Genomic DNA, 21,703 nt, shown 5'->3' on the forward strand with positions numbered 1-21,703 from the left:
ATACAGAATAATGGGCCCCACATAGTCCTCCATACAGAATAATGGGCCCCACATAGTCCTCCATACAGAATAATGGGCCCCACATAGTGCTCCATACAGTATAACGGCCCCACATAGTCCTCCATACAAAATAATGGGCCCCACATAGTGCTCCATACAGTATAACGGCCCCACATAGTCCTCCATACAAAATAATGGGCCCCACACAGTCCTCCATACAGAATAATGGGCCCCACATAGTCCTCCATACAGTATAATGGGCCCTACATAGTCCTCCATACAGTATAATGGCCCCACATAGTGCTCCATACAGAATAACGGCCTCACATAGTCCTCCATACAGAATAACGGCCTCACATAGTCCTCCATACAGAATAATGGGCCCCACATAGTCCTCCATACAGAATAATGGGCCCCACATAGTCCTCCATACAGAATAATGGGCCCCACATAGTCCTCCATACAGAATAATGGGCCCCACATAGTCCTCCATACAGAATAATGGGCCCCACATAGTCCTCCATACAGAATAATGGGCCCCACATAGTCCTCCATACAGAATAATGGGCCCCACATAGTCCTCCATACAGAATAATGGGCCCCACATAGTGCTCCATACAGTATAACGGCCCCACATAGTCCTCCATACAAAATAATGGGCCCCACATAGTGCTCCATACAGTATAACGGCCCCACATAGTCCTCCATACAAAATAATGGGCCCCACACAGTCCTCCATACAGAATAATGGGCCCCACATAGTCCTCCATACAGTATAATGGGCCCTACATAGTCCTCCATACAGTATAATGGCCCCACATAGTGCTCCATACAGAATAACGGCCTCACATAGTCCTCCATACAGAATAATGGGCCCCACATAGTCCTCCATACAGAATAATGGGCCTCACATAGTCCTCCATACAGAATAATGGGCCCCACATAGTCCTCCATACAGAATAACGGCCTCACATAGTCCTCCATACAGAATAATGGGCCCCACATAGTCCTCCATACAGAATAATGGGCCTCACATAGTCCTCCATACAGTATAATAGGAAGGCCAAATATAATCACCATGCGGGCCAGAGTTTGGCGTGTGTTTTTTTTATCATGGATTCAAGCTAAATCTGTGAGATAAAAAAAATCCAACCACGTTTCTTCTCCTGTCCTACTACAAATGCATAGAAGAAAACACGATGTCACACAGAATACCATTGAGGCCTAAAATTGTGTTCCACTTTCTGTATGAAATATATTTCTGTATCGAACATACGTGTCTACTTTGATGGGGACGGGCTAGAAACAGCGATTTGGACTGGTGGTGTTTCTTTTTTTTTATTTTGCATCATTAATTTTTTCTTCTTTCATTTTTTATTATAGATGACTTCCCCTGTAGCTGGGGATAGTATATTAGCCCCAGTTACAGGGAAGATTTGGTCTCCTGCTTGAACTGCAGAGCTGATCTGGCTCGGCTAGAACACTACAGATCCTGCTCCATCCCGACACCCAGAACGGCAAGCGTTGTCAGTGCTTCCTATACTGAAAACACAGAGCTTGTGTATACAGAGATCAGGAAGGCAGAAACGGTAATAAACCATCTCTGCCTTCTCTATGGGGAGTCTGGCTGTGTCTGACAGCCGGCTCCCGAAGCTCGTTATTCTGCAATGACATTCTAAAACATCACTGCAGAGTCATAGGTGGCTCACCCAGACGCTTAAAGTCTATGGGAAGTCCAGAAACCATTAAAAAAAATGAAAATAGAAAAAAACTCGTTAGTGTAACAAACAATACACATAAGGGTAAATAGACATATAGACATAGCAAACAAAGGTATCCAGACATTTGGATATAAAACTTCACCAGTTTATGAATACAGCTTAAAACAAGGCAAAAACTGACGCGTTTTGGACATAGAGCTGTATGGACATATGTCAGATTTGATGAAGATTTACTGCAGCAAAAAGCGCAAGTGTAACGTACAAATTTTGCTGTGGATTTCGCCGTGTGCATTGGTGAAATCCCCCATTATAGTAAAGGTCAATTTACACATAGAAAATTGAATTTCCACTGCAATCTAGTATTACATAGCAGGAAATAAGATGAAAGCACCCCCCTCTATTTCTGCTTATACAGGGAGCAAAAGGGGCATAAAAACAGCAATTTATGTAGGTTTTTGGGTTTTTTTGCGGCAATTTATAAAACTTGTGGGGTCACACCTCACAATCCCACTACATGTAGCGTCACCTTATGTGCCCCTAATACGTCTGTGATGTAGGAAAGAGCAGCTTACACCCCAGAAAACTCAAATGGAAACCGAAAAAGTCTTACCTCATTGCAGTCCTGCAAAAAGTGCTGCAGCTGTAGATGGTCTTTCAGTCTTTGCAGCCATTTCTGAGCCAGGGCCATATTACGTTGGCTCCTAGTGAATAAAAAAAAAGTATTGGTTCCACTTCTGAGAGGTCGAACACCCACCAATCATATTATAATGGTATATCCAACCAATATGTGACTATTCCCTGATCTCTTACTATATATTTCTATTGTTTGTCGCTCCAACCACCTACAAATATGGATTTAACATAACTGGTTACCTGTGGTCACCACTAAAGGGAGCTTACTGCATACAGTTTACACACTAAACTCTATAGACTTACAGTATACAGTGAGCTCCCTCTAGTGGTGACCATTATATTTTATCTCTGTGTCTATGCCGGTAATTGGATCTCTACATGGAATAAGACAGAGCTCTAATCGCTATATTTCAGTGCAATAGCTGAATCGCATCATCCTCATCGCTAAGAATAATTCCAGTTATGTCGTCACTCTCACCTTTTCTGAATGGCTCCGATCCTCTCCTGAACTCGATCTGCAAAGACGTTTCCAAGTCGTATCAAGCTCTCTCCTGCTTCCACCGCCACCATCACTTTCTGAGAATTCATATCCATGGTTGTAAGGAAATCTTTATGCTTCTTGATGGCCATTTCTACCCCCTCCACGGTATGTGGTAACTCAACATGAGCCAGAGCCGATTCCTACAACCAGATAATCAAACACTGAATTGTATTTTTATGTTTTTTCTTTTTTTGAAAACATACATCATTTCTTCCCTACATGCTCAGTGAGCGGGATCCTCCGGTCATGGCGCCTGTTAACCATTCTGGGCCAAAGGATGTCTACTTCTGCACCACCTTTGACAGCATGTAGCCTCACAGACACCGCAAAAGACTGGCTGCAGCTGCATGCCCCTCCTCTCTGACTTACTTCTGTCTCCTGGCTGCAGTTCGTTTACAAAAAAAAAAAAACAAGTTGTTCTTTTCCCACCCTCCCTGGGTTCAGCACTGAGTCTCTGCTGCTGCTCCCAGTGTCTGTTATTGACTGCAGCGCTGATGTCACGTTTTCAGCGCTGCAGCCAATCAGTGAGCTTAGTTTACGGCACCAGCTGCGGAGTTCAGCACTATAGACAACAAAAGACACCAGGAACAGTGGCAAAGGCTCAGCTATGGACCTGGGCAGGGTGAGTAAAGGACAGTTTGTTAGTTTGTTTTTTAAAAGCTGCAGCCAGAGGACATGGGTTTTCCAAAATAAGCCTTGAAATATATTACAAAGTTACTTTGTCTCCGTCTGCTCCTCTGCTCAGACATTGTACAATGCACCCCACATAGTCCTCCATGTAGTATAATGGGCCCCCATTGCCTTCCATACAGTATAATGGGCCCCAAATTTTCCTTCATGCAGTATAATGCAACCCACATTGTCCTCAGTGTAGTATAATGCACCCCACATTGTCCTCCATGTAGTATAATGCGCCCCACATTGTCCTCCATGTAGTATAATGCGCCCCACATTGTCCTCCATGTAGTATAATGCGCCCCACATTGTCCTCCATGTAGTATAATGCGCCTCACATTGTCCGCTGTGTAGTATAATGCACCCCACATTGTCCTCCATGTAGTATAATGCGCCCCACATTGTCCTCTGTGTAGTATAATGCGCCCCACATTGTCCTCTGTGTAGTATAATGCACCCCACATTGTCCTCCATGTAGTATAATGCGCCCCACATTGTCCTACATGTAGTATAATGCGCCCCACATTGTCCTCTGTGTAGTATAATGCGCCCCACATTGTCCTCCGCACATTGTCCTCCGTGTAGTATAATGCACCCCACATTGTCCTCCGTGTAGTATAATGCACCCCACATTGTCCTCCATGTAGTATAATGCACCCCACATTGTCCTACATGTAGTATAATGCGCCCCACATTGTCCTCCGTGTAATATAATGCGCCCCACATTGTCTTCCATGTAGTATAATGTGCCCCCATTGCCTTCCATAAAGTATAATGGGTACCACATTGTCCCCTGTGTAGAATAATGCACACCACACAGTGAGACAAGCTGCAGATGCATCCCCCTCCTCCCTGTCTACTAGTCAGTGGATAAATAAGAATGTAAAGGATACAAAAGATAAAGAGGGGAGACAATTACCAAATATATTAATCCAAACTTGATAACCTATGGCAAAAACTATGAGTTTTCCTTATTTTTACCAATTAAAAAAACATGCAGCATGAATAACCACCTTTCCCAAAGCTGCGCTGCGCCGGACCTGATTTTTTTTTCGAGGTTATGCTCTGTAAGAACCTATCTGGAACCCAAAACAGATTTCCTACTCAACCAATTTTTTTAAATTGGCCAATGCATCTACAACGAAAGAGAAAAAAACTTTACCAATTGTCTTCCCACATAGTCCCATAGTTTTAATATTAAATGAAAAATTTCCCACCGTTTTGTTTCCCTGCACACCGATGCGTCTCCATGGTAATAGAGTACAAACAATCCCTGAGTCGGCCTGTGACGCCACACTCCCTTCGTACATCTACCTACCATATATCTGGTATATTAGCAGGAAGTAGGGGACAGATAGAATGAAGTATCATTGCAGGATCAGACTACACAGTTTGTTCGTAGTCTGTTACCATAGAGACGCATAGGTTTGTAAAAGAGCTGCAAGCTCTAAAAGTTAGAATTATTGGCGAAGTTACCTTTATTTTTCATTTTAGATGTACTGAAGAAAAAAAAAATTAGTTGTGAAAGATGTCCCCCCCTCACAGTCTATGAGGCACACTGTATTTGTGGCCTCTGTCAGGCATACATGGTCAGAAGGTATATGCTGGACAAAGGCCGCTGTCTGCTGGATGGATGCCTACGATAGAGTTCTGTCGATAATAATGTGGGGGGACCCCTGACAAATAATAAGGACCCGGCATGTCAGATTTCAGACTGCCAATCCTTTTTGTACTCAAAGAGGTAAGTTGCCGACAAAGGAGGAGTCCGCCGCCAGAGGTGAGAGCTGTCGGCCGAACACTTGGCTGACAGCCATCTACAGTGTATTCGGGGTTTAGCCTAAGCCCTGTTAGGGCCAAAGAGGAGTGCTGCCTCCATATTTTTCCTTGTGTTTTCTGCTGGATAAATCAGATGTAGAAATACCAATTATTTCCATATATTTTGAAGCAGCCTCCATATTCAGATACATGATTAGCACGAAGGATCACAGAGCTGCAGGTCTCACCTGATTGTTAAGGCAAGCCTCCGCCTGTTTCACATCTCTCAGAAACAGATGGAAGATGTGTGACTGGACCAGGACCTCCCGTCTGTTCTCCCACATCTGGATCAGCTTGTTCCACCCCACTTCCAGCTTCTGCAGCCATTGCTGGAGAGAAAGGTATGGGAGGTCGGCCTCCTCCAAGCTGAGAAGATCGCTGACCGCCTGAATCTTGTTGTAGTCCTCTTCGTACCTGTTGATCTCTTCTTTCAGGGAGGCATGAAGTCCTAACAGCCTCTCCGCCTCCGACAGGTTGGACGGCAGCTCTTCGGCAGCCACCGCAGTTTGCGTTTTGACCAACCAGGTGAGAAAGTTGTCCAGGTCCTGAATGAACTGCTGCAGCTTACTGGCCACCGAGAGGGAATCCTCGCACCCCTGTAATGTTCTCTTAAGAGCCTCCCATTCACTACTGATCTCCTCAAAGTGGACCAGCACCTCCATGGCCTGGGAGGGGTGACAGGTGGCAAGAGCTTCTGCGTCCTGCTGTAATTGGATCAACTTTGGTTCAAGAGCCACCAACGCGGCCTCCATGTTGGAGAGCTTCCTCTGCAGGGCAAGAACCCCACCCAACTCTCCGCTGCCACATTGGGAGGACTCCATGGACTTCCTCTTCTCACGGATCTGTGACTTTACCTCGTTGCATTCTAGGAAATAGTTCTGTAGGCGAAGAACGGAGGAAAGCTGTTGCTTCCTTTGTTCCACCAGTTCCACAATACGGTTCCACCTGGTCAAGCAGAATAATAGTGGTTAGTGCATAAAAATCCACAATAAAAATAAAAAAATGACAATAAATGTTTACCCTTGTGATTGTTGGGTAATGTAATCTTCTCTTAAAGGGTTATTCTCATCTTTATACCTGAATGCTGCAGACAAAAGTGCTTGTAAAAACAAGCACTTTTGCAATTCACTGTTTATTAAAATTTGCAGCCATTTTTGAGATATTAACATTTTTCTTTTGTTTACAACATGTTTCCTAGGAGACCGACCACCGCTGCTGCCTGTGCTGAAGCTGAGACTAGGAAATAATAGAGTGGTCCAGCGATTCTGGCCAGCTCAATAGAAAAGAGCTTCAAAACATTGCTTATAAGCTCAACAAAAAAAGGAGCTTGTAAGAACCGAACCTGTTCTGCGGTCTAGCAGCGGTGGTCGGTCTCCAAGGCAACGAACTGTAAACAAAAGAAAAGTGTTAATATCTCAAGAATGGTTGAAAATTTTAACAAGCAGTAAATTGCAAAATTGCTGGTACTTACAAGCTCTATCTGACAACTAACCATATGAGAAGATGGGAATGACCCTTTAATTGAGGTTGCAACTGATTTTTTAGGTTTAGGTCAAGTTAGGCTTTAATATAAAATGTGAAACACCTTGGTAGAAGAGGACATGGTCAGCCATACTCATTAGATCCTCACGTAATAGAAGGTTACTATAGCTCGGCCATCTCCGGTACATATCACCCATCAGCGTGTGCAGTGTCAGGAGCATTAGATGTGACAAGACAAATCTGCGAGTCACTCCTTATATAAGAATGCCCTTACCTGCTGTTTAAGTGATCCTGACAGGCCCGGACCTCCGACGAGCTGGGATGTGCCCCCTCCAGCAGCTGCTGCACGATCTGATTGACGTCTATAACGCGGCCCATCAGGCTGTTCATCTCCTGGTCCAAACTCTCGAATCTAAACAAAAACCATCAAGGACAATCTGGGTCACTAATACGTTACACCAGCTCCGGTATTCATAACCGCTCTCCACATAAATCACATTATTATATTCTTTATCCTCCTCATTCCCAGAACTTGCAGTATAAAACTATCGAAGACACCCAGATCTTATGGAATAGAATTGCAAAAACTCACAGAGAAAACCACCAAGGAAATAGGAATTCCTGATGAGTATTTGCAAGAAAAAATGCAAATTAGCGAGAAAGTGCACTGGGGGCGTGGTCAATGTACTCTAAGTGCACTTACACATTCCCAATGCACTTTCAGGCTAATCTCCATTTTTCTCAACACTGGCACATCAGATTACTACAAGACAGGTATAATTTTTATTGCTCTACCAAGATTTACTCACACATACAGGTGCTTCTCACTAAATTAGAATATCATCAAAAAGTTAATTTATTTCAGTTCTTCAATACAAAAAGTGAAACAAATGCCACATTGATGCAGTAATTTATATAAAAGGAGCCACGACCAAGTATTGAGGGCATTTACTGAACATACATTTCAGTAGGACATTTCAGATTTTAAAAACATTTTTCAAGCTGTTATTATAAAGTATTCTAATTTACTGAGATAATGACTTTTGTGTTTCCATTGGCTATAAGCCATAATCATCAACATTAACAGAAATAAACACTTGAAATAGATCACTCTGTGTGTAATGACTCTATATAATATAGGAGTTTCACTTTTTGTATTGAAGAACTGAAATAAATTAACTTTTTGATGATATTCTAATTTAGTGAGATGCACCTGTACTGCTAAAATCTTTACTGACCGTTTTCCTTTCAACATAAAAAGAGGGAGAGATTTCATTCATCTCTGTTAAGGAGTCTGTAAGCAATCATCAATTTTTCCATGACTCTCGGGGTGGCCTTGTGTTCATCTAGAGTCCTAGTCTATGGGCTCATACTCATCTGCGTGAAAAATGGACGAGAGCAGTCCGATAAAAACTCGGATTACACTCTGACCAATGTGAATAATCTATGATTCCCTGCTCATCTGCCATTTTTTTCTCAGTTGGAATCTGGATGAGAAAAAAAATCGCAGCAAGCTGCGTATTGCCGCGTATATCTGACGAGACTCGCCAATGCACGTCAATGGGTGCGAGAAAAAAAACGGACGGCACGTGGACCATGCGTACGCCCTTCCGATTTTTACGGATACATTACCATTCTGTAGCACAGAACACGGTAAATGCTTCGGTAAATGATTGTAGAATAATAGTTGCAGAGAAAAAAAACGCATTGTATACGGATGTCATACAGATGCTAGGTGTGAACAATCGCATTGTCCTCTCATGAAGATCGCATGATACTTGCATGGCACTCGTCCGTTTTTTCGGTACAGAAATCGGACTGTTTTTTTTCACACATATGGATATGAGCCCTAATAGGTAACCCTGAGAATCATGGAAAAATGTAGGGTCTTTAGAAATCATAAATGTTGCACGGCTGAAGCTGTAGTCCTGAGATTTTTCTGAGTGTTGTAGAAATTTCACATAAATGGTCCAAGTATATAAAGAAATAAGGGTACTCCCAACATCAATTATATATACAAATTTTACGAAGGTGTGTGGTGATCACCAAGTAAAAAAAGGAGTAACAAAGGGAATATTAAAATGAATATTTTATTTGAGACATATATAAAAATAAATAAAAGATAAAAGGAAAAGGTACCAATCAAGGGAAGACACAATAGGAGCTTTTTAGTGTTGGGAGGATATTAGATGAAAAAAATAATGCAAATAGGGCTAAAATTGTCCTTAATCAAAATTTCATGATGACAAATATCTGCTCAGCAGCGCTCTTTGTGAATATAATTGATAACATTCCAAAAATGATTCAATCAATCCAATGAAAAATAAAGACCACCCGTAGTTGACCTATATGTTCCACATAACGGGGCAAATCACCGACAGCAGCATATCAGGTGAGGGAAACAATAGTGCTCTCGTGCCTTGAGCACATAGAATAACACTACCAAAATATACAAAGTTCCCCTCTGACTGATATGCCCATTGCCAAAGCGAGTCCTCCAATGAAAAGTGGAATATCACAAAATCAACACCAAATAGACAGTTTACAATAAAGTCATCAAAAGATATATCTATATCCCAAACCAATGTGAACGCTCCTGCTTCCTGCCCCGACGCGCACGTTTCGCATTAGCTTCTTCTGGAGGCGTGATCACCACACACCTTCGTAAAATTTGTATATATAAGTGTTGTAGAAATTGTCAGGTTAATCTGACTATTGATATTAAAGATATGGTTGTATAGGCCTTGATACAACAATAAAAATGATACCTTTCTTGTAGTAATCCGATGAGCCAGCGCGGAGATTTGAAGCAAAATGCAAATGAACCTGGAACGGCACTGGGGGCGTATCAATATACTCTTAGTGCAACGACACGCCCACAATACACTTCCAGGCTAATTTGCATGTGGCTTTAAACCTTGATTTCTCAGCACTAGCACATCGGATTACTACAAGACCGGTATCGTTTTTATTGTTGGATTAAGACCTATACAGTCATATTACTAATTTCAGTAGCAACATTTTAACTGACAGGTTCCCTTTATTGTATACAGGCTTTTACGGTATTTCTGCAAAATCGGAGATGCCGTATTAATTGTTCCTTCCTCTGGAGGAGCTGAATTACGGTGTCACGCAGAGCACTATACAGCCACATACAGCGTGACCAATGTGGCTATATAAACCCTCCTGCACATGGCTGGTGGCCCAAATCACAGTTATGCACAAGAAGTCACATTTCGTTTCAGATCTCTATGGCCATGACAGTGAATGAGTTATGTGAAGGTGAGTCCTCACCTGTGCTGGATGACCTCCACGTCCTCCAGTCTCTGTGGGATCTCCATCTTAACTAACCATTGCTCTTTCTCATCTATCCACACCTCGCAGGAGTTCACCTCCCCAAACATTTTGTAGACATCTAATGCGTCCTGAAGCCACTGACTTCGTAAGGAGGCGACTTCCACCACCTCCCCATACAGCTGCTCCACCTCCACAATGCTGATCTGTACATCCACCTGGTCTCGGTACTCGGCCCCCAACTCTGACAACAGTTTTCTCAATCCAAGGACGGTGGCCCTGTGCTTCTCTATCTCCTCCGTGGCAGCTCGATGCTTCTTCACCAAAGATTGGGTGGAGAACTCGTCGTGTCCAAAATCATCGCTGGACACCAGGCGGTAAGTGTCCTGCAGCCACCCGGCCAGCTCCACTGTGTCTGCATTGAACTGGTGGAAGTTGGAGGCCTCTTGTAGCTTCAGGTGATGAGCGTTGGAAGCCTTCTCAAGATTTTCCCATTTCTGCTTCACCTCCTGCATTCGCTGGCGAAGCCCGACCATTCCTCTTCGCCTCTTTGTTAACACCTTGATTACAGAAAAATCAAAAGATAATGATGGTACTATATGATCATCCACCCATATATACTTATCAATCTCAGGCCGGGTTCACATTTGAGTATTTCATAGGACTGCAATGTGTAGTCTGACCGGGGGTCTACCGACCTGAACTTACAGCATCAAACAAACATATGAGGTTGTAAGTTCGGGTTAGGAAACCAGCCACCAGACGAGCATTGCCTGTGTGATCCCGGCCTTAGTGGTTCTGGGCATTAGACCCCCACCAGTCTATAATCAGTTGATTGAGGGGATCAGGAGCGCTGTATAGTTTATAGTGTCCATGCATGGTACTGCAGCTGATGAATGGCTCTGAGCTGCAATACCAGGAACAGCTGCTACAAAATAGTGAAGGGGACACAGCGCTCTCGATCCCTTCAATCAGCTGATCATGGTGGATCGGGTAATTAGACCCACAACAATCTAATATGAAGATAGACCATCAATATCAAACAATAGATGGGACGCTGATCGCTCAAGTGTGTTAAGAGTCGAACCTCCGCTGATCCAATATTGATGCGCTATCATAAGGATATTAAATCCTTGAAACCCCCAATAACACAAGCAGTGTACTCACCTGCTCCCCTTTCTGCAGGGTCTGCTGCAGCATGGCGAATCTCCCTCCGATCTCCCCCACCAGAATCTTGTGTTTACTCAGCAGTCGTAGGACGCTGCTCAGATCCTTTCCATAACTTTGTGGGGTTGCAAGAATCTGTTCTTTCTCTCGTATCCATCCCTCGGCCTCCTCCACCTCCTGCAAAAAGCACCAAAGACGCTTTGATTCTTCCAGCTCGCCCCGTCGCTTCTCCGCCAGCTTTCGCAGTCCTTCCAGACAGCTTTTAACGTGTTCCACCCGGTTGCAGATGATCTGGGGGTCACAAGGCTGGTAATCTGTATGACAAAGTGATCACTCAATAGGCAAATCATTCTGCACGTGCAACTTATCGGTTTTGTTCTTCTGTATAATTTACTTTTTAATAGATGTGTGGTTGAGATATGTCAAGGGCATGGTAAAGGCAATTGGTGCCATATACGCAGCCTTCATTATACCCTTGATCTTGAAGGGGTTGTCCACTGCTGTGATATTGATGCCCTATCCCTAAGGTCCTTATTAGATTTCTAGGAACGCTCGATCATGAAAATCTTGCAGTTAGAACAGGCTGCCGATCACTTAACGAATGAGCAAAACTCTCTTCGGTCAAGTGAAATTAACTTTTGTGCTGCACTAAAGATCATCGTTCTCGGCAGCACATCGCACTGTGCAAACAGGACCTGTGCTGTCGAGAACAATGGCAGTGAGATCAGTACACAGAGCCTTCATCTAATGCCAGGTCGGCCTGTTTAAGCACAAACAACCGCAAACAAGGTGGCACGTTTAATGACCCAAGTTGGCCCCTGTAAATAAACCATTAAGGTCATCAAAATCATAGTAATGGACAACCCCTTTAATTTATTTATACGAGAAGTGGAATGTCATAGAGGTGGGTCACCTGCTCAAGACTCACTATTTGAGCCCCGCCAACAAGCTAAAACCCACCAAATATTACTACAAACAAATATTCAGCCGTCCAATGCAAAATCAGCTGTCAGATTGACGCGATCATATTAAAGGGATTTGTCTGTGATGAGACAAACCTTTTTATATTGCTCCCTAAGGATAGGTATGTATTTTGCGTATCAGACTGCCCTCTTGTGGGAAATAAGAATATGGCATATATAAATGACTGGCAGAAATCGTATGTGTTTTACCCAATGTTAGGCGGTCATATAACTCGGATGAGCATCACAATGCAGTGCTCGGACTGGCCGACCCGAGCTTGACGGTTGCATTGAAATACATGAACCTATCACGCTTTGGTCGGGAGAGCCAATGGGAAGTCTGAGCATTGGATTGTGATCCTCGTCCGAGTTATATGGTCATGTGACTCTTCCATTACTTTATAATAATATTCAGTAGCGCTCACCGGAGAACTGTGTGAATTTCAGAGCAGATTGGTTCAGGGTGTGGACTCTCTCCGTCTGAGCGGCAATATCGGCCTCCAGCAAGCTGTGTTTTTGCAGGAGATCTTCCACTTCCAATAGATGTTTTCCAAAATCTTTAGAGGACAGGAGAACCTGGGGAAAGCAGGGAGGCTTAGACATTAGAGTAATCACCCCTTAATGTCTTCCAAACTACACATTTTTGTGGATTTTTATTTTTTACTTTTACAGCAATATGAGATTTTATTTTCTTGCGGAACATGCTGCAGTTTCTACATGGACCATTTTGAGGACATGTGTATATATATATATATCTATAGAGATATATATATTTTATATATAAAGTGGGTAAAATAAGTATTTGATACAATGCTGATTTTGGAAAAATTCTAGCTCTCACAGACCTGTTAGTTTTTCTTTAAGAAGCCCTCCTACTCTGCACTCATTACTTGTATTAATTACACCAGTTTGAACTTGTTACCTGTATAGAAGACACCTGTCCACACACTCAATCAATCACACTCCAACCTCTCCACCATGGCCATGATCAAAGAGCTGTCTAAGGACACCAGCGACAAAATTGTAGACCTGCACAAGGCTGGGCTGGGCTACAGGACAATAGGCAGCTTGTTGAGAAGGCAACAACTGTTGGCGCAATTATTAGAAAATAGAAGAAACACAAGATTTCTGTCAATCTTCCTCGGTCTGGGGCTTTATGCAAGTTCTTGCTCCATGGGGTAAGGATGATTTTGAGAAAGGTCAGGAATCAGCCAGAGCTAAATGGGAGGACCTGGTCAATGACCTGAAGAGAGCCGGGACCACAGTCTCAAACATTACTGTTAGTAACACACTACGCCGTCATGGATTAAAATCGTGCAGGGCACGCAAGGTCCCCCTGCTCACGCCACCACATGTCCAGGCCCGTTTGAAATTCGCCAATGACCTTCTGGATGATCCAGAGGAGGCATGGGAGAAGGTCATGTGGTCAGATGAGACTAAAATAGAACTTTTTGGTATCAACTCCACTCGCCGTGTTTGAGGAAAAAGGATAAGTACAACCCCAAGAACACCAGCCCAACCGGGAAGCATGGTGGGGGAAACATCATACTTTGGGGGTGCTCTTCTGTAATGGGGACAGGACGACTGTACCTTATTGAAGGGAGGATGGATTGGGTCATGTATTGCAAGATTTTGGCCAACAACCTCCTTCCCTCAGTAAGAGCATTGAAGATGGCTTGGAGCTGGGTCTTCCAGCATGACAATGACCCGAAACACACAGCCAAGGCAACTAAGTAGTGGCTCCGTAAGAAGCAATTCAAGGTCCTGGAGTGCCCTAGCCAGTCTCCAGACCCAAACACAATAGAAAATCTTTGGAGGGAGCTGAAACTCAATGTTGCTCAGCGACAGCCCCGAAATCTGAAAGATCTGGAGAAGATCCGCATGGAGGAGTGGGCCAAAATCCCTGCTGCAGTGTGTGCAAACCTGGTGAAGAACTACAGGAAACTTCAGACCTCTGCAAACTAAGGTTTCTGTACCAAAGATTAAGTTCTGTTTTTCTATTGTATCAAATACTTATTTCATGCAATAAAATGCAAATTAATGATGTAAAAATCATACAATGTGACTTTCTGTTTTTATTTTTAGATCCTGTCTCTCACAGGTGAAGTGTACCTACGATAAAAATTACAGACCTCTCCATTCTTTGTTGGTGGGAAAACTTGCAAAATCGGCAATGTATCAAATACTTATTTTCCCCACTATGTATATATATATATATATATATATATATATATACAGTACAGACCAAAAGTTTGGACACACCTTCTCATTTAAAGATTTTTCTGTATTTTCATAACTATGAAAATTGTACATTCACACTGAAGGCATCAAAACTATGAATTAACACATGTGGAATTATATACTTAACAAAAAAGTGTGAAATACCTGAAAATATGTTTTATATTCTAGGTTCTTCAAAGTAGCCACCTTTTGCTTTGATGACTGCTTTGCACACTCTTGGCATTCTCTTGATGAGCTTCACGAGGTAGTCACCGGAAATGGTTTTCACTTCACAGGTGTGCCCTGTCAGGTTTAATAAGTGGGATTTCTTGCCTTATAAATGGGGTTGGGACCATCAGTTGTGTTGTGCAGAAGTCTGGTGGATACACAGCTGATAGTCCTACTGAATAGACTTTTAGAATTTGTATTATGGCAAGAAAAAAGCAGCTGAGTAAAAAAAACAATGGCCATCATTACTTTAAGAAATGAAGGTCAGTCAGTATAAAAAAATTGGGAAAACTTTGAAAGTGTCCCCAAGTGCAGTTGCAAAAACCATCAAGCGCTACAAAGAAACTGGCTCACATGAGGACCGCCCCAGGAAAGGAAGACCAAGAGTCACCTCTGCTTCTGAGGATAAGTTTATCCGAGTCACCAGCCTCAGAAATCGCAGGTTAACAGCAGCTCAGATTAGAGACCAGGTCAATGCCACACAGAGTTCTAGCAGCAGACACATCTCTTCAACAACTGTTAAGAGGAGACTTTGTGCAGCAAGCCTTCATGGTAAAATAGCTGCTAGGATACCTCTGCTATGGACAGGCAACAAGCAGAAGAGACTTGTTTGGGCTAAAGAACACAAGGAATGGACATTAGACCAGTGGAAATCTTTGCTTTGGTCTGATGAGTCCAAATTTGAGATCTTTGGTTCCAACCACCGTGTCTTTGTGCGACGCAGAAAAGGTGAACGGATGGACTCTACATGCCTGGTTCCCAACGTGAAGCATGGAGGAGGAGGTGTGATGGTGTGGGGTTGCTTTGCTGGTGACACTGTTGGGGATTTATTCAAAATTGAAGGCATACTGAACCAGCATGGCTACCACAGCATCTTGCAGTGGCATGCTATTCCATCCGGTTTGCGTTTAGTTGGACCATCATTTATTTTTCAACAGGACAATGACCCCAAACACACCTCCAGGCTGTGTAAGGGCTATTTGACCAAGAAAGAGAGTGATGGGATGCTACGCCAGATGACCTGGCCTCCACAGTCACCAGACCTGAACCCAATTGAGATGGTTTGGGGTGAGCTGGATCGCAGAGTGAAGGCAAAAGGGCCAACAAGTGCTAAGCATCTCTGGGAACTTCTTCAAGATTGTTGGAATGTAATAGTGGGGAAGGGCGTAGCCTTCCCTTGGTACTGAGATAGTTAAAAGAAGTGTTCCTGAAGTCAGACCTCCCTGAACTGTTGGTAGACCAAGTTAAGGGGTTAGCTTTAGTGGTCCAGTCAGTAGAGTAAAGGGGGAACTTAGTGCCCTGATCAAGCCTTGAGTGACATAGAGCTTGTTCCTGGCATAATTCCTTGTGGGCTGCAGTACCTGTAAACAGCCACAAGATGCCACTGTTCTGGGTGCAGATGTCAGGTTGAGTCTGCTAGCAGGGTTACAGACAGTGATGAGTTAATGCTGTGTGATGACAGCTCACCGAGGGTGGGCACTTTAGGAAAATTCCTGCTTAAGTTTCCAGAAAGCAGGAGGAGTCACTCAGTAAGAGATAGGACAGAGAATCCTACAAGCAGCCTGAGTATATTGGCTGCTAGGGTAGACGGGAGCTCCATACCCTCAGACAGTGGGATCACCAGTGTGCAAGTCTCCCTACGCAAGAGCACGAGTCCTGTTGGCCGGCCGGAGAAACTCATCAAAGGTAGTGAGGACCCGGGGCACTTCTAGTCTGCAGGAAGCAGAGGAAGATAAATAGGACTCCAGGCTACGACGTGGGGGAGAGATTGGATCCAGATCACTGTCAGTGTTACAGAAGAGTCTCTTGGGCTAGAGATAGAGTCACAGAGATGCTTCACTCAAAGAGGGAACCAGGGCTGAAGATGTTGCCAGCGCCTGTGAGAGAGATGATAACCTGTCGGGCCTTATCCATTATATCTGCCTGTAAATATTGTATATATTCCTCTTCCCCAAGTAAAGTTCAAGTTCTGGTTAAGAACCTCGTGTCCTCTGAATTTATTGCTGCCCTGGTCCCAGAAGAGAAATGCCTGGAGACAGCCGCGATCGGATGGCTTGAAGTAAGTGAAGAGCACCACATACACAGCCACACTTCAGAGGGAGGACACGTATTTTCAGTAGGGTGCCAGAGCGAGAGGGGGCTACAGCTCGCCCACGACTACCTCGCTGGGGCACCTTACATTTGGTGTAGTCGGCAGGATGCGAGCTCCTCGCATGAAGAAAGCGGGGAAGAGCCGACGCAGAACACTGAGGAGAAAGTGTTGGAAGGCATGCGGCCCAAGATGGCGGCCCGAAGCATGGATTCCAAGATGGTGACAATGGCGGTAAAGTCTGGGAGAAGAACCACCTATCATGGGAGTGGACGGCGCCGAAGAGCGCGAAAAGATGTCCAGCCCCTACGAGTTCCGACCCAAAGAAGGATGGGCCCAGCAGTGAAGATGCGTCCCAGGATGGGACGTCCGGTGAGGAAGAGGGCGCGGCATAAAGTGAAGTCCGGCCCCGTGAGTATCAGCGCGCACAGAGAAGGGGCGCGGCTGAAGGCGGAGCGGCCGAGAGTCACCGGTAAGCGACCGGCGCCATTTTCTGTCCGGCACGCAAGGAGAAGGAGGTACGGCAGCGGACGTCTTGAGAAGATGGCAGCCCCAGAGTCTGACGACATGCGTGAGTCAAGCAGTGAGGAGGAACTCCTGGAGATTACCACCCCAGGGGCCGCGGCTGGGAGCCATTCACCTGCGAGCGCTGCCCGCGAACCGTTGCCCCTACCCCCAGTGGCTGTCCAGTGGGCCACTAGGCCTGATCCGGAGCTGGGTCTGCTAGTCCACGAGCTTCGCATGTGGTGCTGGAGTCGGATGCCGGAGGAAACGTCCCCCTCGGCTGAGGGAGGAGAACATCCCGGTGGGGCCGAAGCAATAGCTGCAGCGGAGCTTGAGGAAGGTGAGCGGTCTATGCCCCAGCGGCCGGTTACGCCTGCGGTATCTGCCACAATAGCTTCTGCGGCAACAGAGGCCCCCAGGCCTTCAGGGGACGGTGCGGAAGGGAGGCCCCCTAAAAGAAAGGCCACACGGGAGAATTTCTGGTCGTTGGCCTTGGAGGCCATCCACTCTCCCTCGGCAGAGCGGTACGCCGAGCTCGGGAGTCTGAAATGGACTACCCGCGACCCCCCGATGACTGCGCGAGAACAGCGGCGATGGACCGATACCTTCCTGAGAGGCTGGCTGGAGGGGTCCAATGCGGCGAGAAGGGAGTCGGTGGAGAAAGCCCAGACCCGGGGGCGGGTCATAGAGTTCCGTATCCGTGAGGGGTACAGGTTTCTGGAGGAGGAATGGACCGGGCACGAGGTGTTCGTGGCCCGCGAAGTGGTAAAGCGGGACTATCTGCCCGACCGTCTCCACAACCAGCACGTGGGGGACATCGTGCACTTTGTAAAATGTGAGTGCCCCAGAGGGTGGTATGCGGCTGCACTCACCCGCCAAATGAGTGGGAGGACGTCCTTGAGAAGGACAGGCAGGTCCTCCAGCGAAGAGCTAGGAGAGAGGCTCTGCAGCGCCGGGCTAGGGAAGCCCCTAAAGGATTCTCACCCCCTCTGAAGGTCGGCATCCTGCAGAAGGATGAACCTAGGAAACAGCAGTGGGGAGATGTAGTAGGTGAAGAGGAGGAAGATCTCCCGAGCTGCAGTGGAGCCAACTACCCCAGCGAGGCTGATTCCACAACCAAACACCCAGAAGGGGCTGAGGCGGTTAAACAAGGAGCCGTCAGGAGGGCCCAGGCTGCTGTCAGTCAGGAAATCCACAGCTTCACGGTGACTAGCTACGGCCCTACTCAAGTCGGCTGTGGCAGTGCTACATCCTCGGATGAGGACCCCGGGCGCCACCGATATCCTGACCAGCCTTGGAGGTGGAAGAAGCCACCTTCCTCTGCAGCCTGGGCCGCCCTCATGAAGGAAAGGAAGAAGTGAGCTGGCTAAAAGGTCCGTTGACCTCTCACTTTTTCGTTTACTAGGACCCACCAGCTGCGGTCCTGGTTCTGGGACTGTTTCCCAATGGGGGCGGAGTGCCCCATGTTAAGTTGGAAAGGAAAATGGAGGACTGTTCCCCTACCTCCCAGGCCAGGAAGACCTTAAGCAGCACCAAAAGTTGTGTGCCTAAGAGAGCTGCTCCTTTTGTTTTTACTTTTATTTTTATTTTTATTGCGCATTTTTCTGCTGGAATTTAAAATGCTGAGACACAGCTTGAGGATGGATATCCTCCAAATCTAAGAGACTTGCGGCCTAGTGGGAAGAACCGGTGACCCCCGCTAGGGCCAAGAAGAAAGAGACTCACAGGGTGTTACCTGTGATTGCGTGTCTCAGAATGCAGCCCTTGAAGAAGATTGAGGGCTAATGGTGGGCAACTTGTCTTAAAAATATGGACATGGACAATGTGTTTCCAGGGTCCTTACCAAGAAGGACCGGTACCTCTGAGAAGTTTTTTTTTTAAAAGTTGATAATGGACTGTCCTGAATTGCTGTTCCGGGGCCCTTAACCGAGAAGGGCCGGTCTCCCATCCAAGAAGATGACCTCAGGACCAGTCATTTACTAAAATGTTTTAGTAAAATTTAGTAATGTGATATAATGTCATAGCTGCTGATTTGTGTTTATTGTTTAGTGTGGTCGGGGACGACCAACATTAAAGTGTCGGGGAATGTAATAGTGGGGAAGGGCGTAGTCTTCCCTTGGTACTGAGATAGTTAAAAGAAGTGTTCCTGAAGTCAGACCTCTCTGAACTGTTGGTAGACCAAGCTAAGGGGTTAGCTTTAGTGGTCCAGTCAGTAGAGTAAAGGGGGAACTTAGTGCCCTGATCAAGCCTTGAGTGACATTTAGTTTTTTCCTGGCATAATTCCTTGTGGGCTGCAGTACCTGTAAACAGCCACAAGATGCCACTGTTCTGGGTGCAGATGTCAGGTTGAGTCTGCTAGCAGGGTTACAGACAGTGATGAGTTAATGCTGTGTGATGACAGCTCACCGAGGGTGGGCACTTTAGGAAAATTCCTGCTTAAGTTTCCAGAAAGCAGGAGGAGTCACTCAGTAAGAGATAGGACAGAGAATCCTACAGGCAGCCTGAGTATATTGGCTGCTAGGGTAGACGGGAGCTCCATACCCTCAGACAGTGGGATCGCCAGTGTGCAAGCCTCCCTACGCAAGAGCACGAGTCCTGTTAGCCGGCCGGAGAAACTCATCAAAGGTAGTGAGGACCCGGGGCACTTCTAGTCTGCAGGAAGCAGAGGAAGATAAATAGGACTCCAGGCTACGACGTGGGGGAGAGATTGGATCCAGATCACTGTCAGTGTTACAGAAGAGTCTCTTGGGCTAGAGATAGAGTCACAGAGATGCTTCACTCAAAGAGGGAACCAGGGCTGAAGATGTTGCCAGCGCCTGTGAGAGATGATAACCTGTCAGGCCTTATCTATTATATCTGCCTGTAAATATTGTATATATTCCTCTTCCCCAAGTAAAGTTCAAGTTCTGGTTAAGAACCTCGTGTCCTCTGAATTTATTGCTGCCCTGGTCCCAGAAGAGAAATGCCTGGAGACAGCCGTGATCGGATGGCTTGAAGTAAGTGAAGAGCACCACATACACAGCCACACTTCAGAGGGAGGACACGTATTGTCAGTAGGGTGCCAGAGCGAGAGGGGGCTACAGCTCGCCCACGACTACCTCGCTGGGGCACCTTACAGGAAGACCATTTCCGGTGACTACCTCTTGAAGCTCATCAAGAGAATGCCAAGAGTGTGCAAAGCAGTCATCAAAGCAAAAGGTGGCTACTTTGAAGAACCTAGAATATAAGACATATTTTCAGTTGTTTCACACTTTTTTGTTAAGTATATAATTCCACATGTGTTAATTCATAGTTTTGATGCCTTCAGTGTGAATGTACAATTTTCAAAGTCATGAAAATACAGAAAAATATATATAGAGAGAGAGAGAGTAAGCCAGCTACCGGACATATAGTTGATGGGAGGTATAAGTCACAGAGATGGTTGTCATCTGTGATGTAATCCTGGAGGGTTGCTCTAGTGCACATAGCACTAAGAGGATTGTTTGGTGCATCCGGGCCCAGGTTTTACGGGCAGCCGGAAAGATGAGATGGTCTGGCTGCCCACATACCTCACCTCTGGGTGTGGTTAAGATGTTAATGGAGTCCATTGTTTGAGACATGGTCTGTGTGTGTGGAGGGAAAAGGCCTCCTGTGTGATATCCAGACTGAGCCAGTGTACTGGATGCTCTCCAGCCTGTGTGACCACAGGACTGGCTAACCAGAGACTTTTTCTAGAGGACTGTTTTCTTTGTTTTGCTTGCACTGACGGCCGTTTATTTTCCCTTTTGCTTGTGGACGGTTTATGGAGCAATAAACCGATCTGGACATTTAAACGGAAACGCTTCCTGTTTTGCCTCCCGACGCACCCAAGTGAGTAGAAACCCCACAATATATATGTAAATAAAATCTCATATTGATTGACGAATAAAAAAACTTATTTATATATATATATATATATATATATATATATATATATATATATATATATATATATACATACTGTATATATTGTGAGGCAGTGACCGGAATCGTATACGAGGGACGTTATATATCCCCCAGAATGTGTACAGAGACCTATTAAATCCATTGGAGTGCATTGCAGTCACAGACACAGCTACGGCTGCAATGCAGGAGTGAAGGTGAGCAATCACCTGGTCAGACCACCTGGCTAAGGCAGATTAAGTAAAACCCGGCAGGGCCTTCATTTCTTGGAGGAGGTCACAGGAGGCAGTGGGGCGGCCTCCTCCCTCCAACCCAGGTTTTCCAGTGGCTCTTGCCACAGGTCCTTTAAAAACCCTGCACTAAGGTTTAGTGTTCTATGTTGCAACCTGCTAGGAGCACAGCAGGAAAGCTCAGCAGGACGGAGTGTGGCTGAACCACCGCCTAGGAAGGC

The 21,703-nt window shown here is 45.5% G+C and overlaps 1 protein-coding gene across 1 annotated transcript in view; it reads right to left on the minus strand.

Moving 5' to 3' along the window:
• The window catches only part of SPTBN4 (spectrin beta, non-erythrocytic 4), a 140,777-nt gene that overhangs the window by 64,859 nt on the left and 54,215 nt on the right, over nucleotides 1-21,703 (minus strand). The window contains exons 13-19 of the mRNA XM_073641480.1: nucleotides 12,716-12,866; nucleotides 11,329-11,642; nucleotides 10,162-10,721; nucleotides 7,142-7,279; nucleotides 5,574-6,330; nucleotides 2,833-3,035; nucleotides 2,332-2,422 (exon numbers count right to left, since the gene is read on the minus strand). Coding sequence (XP_073497581.1) covers nucleotides 2,332-2,422; nucleotides 2,833-3,035; nucleotides 5,574-6,330; nucleotides 7,142-7,279; nucleotides 10,162-10,721; nucleotides 11,329-11,642; nucleotides 12,716-12,866 — 2,214 coding nt within the window. The remainder of the gene's footprint in view (nucleotides 1-2,331; nucleotides 2,423-2,832; nucleotides 3,036-5,573; nucleotides 6,331-7,141; nucleotides 7,280-10,161; nucleotides 10,722-11,328; nucleotides 11,643-12,715; nucleotides 12,867-21,703) is intronic.

Source organism: Phyllobates terribilis, unplaced genomic scaffold, assembly GCF_046119375.1.
Source record: "Phyllobates terribilis strain yellow unplaced genomic scaffold, ASM4611937v1 Scaffold_7__3_contigs__length_470593459, whole genome shotgun sequence".
NCBI lineage: Eukaryota > Metazoa > Chordata > Amphibia > Anura > Dendrobatidae > Phyllobates > Phyllobates terribilis.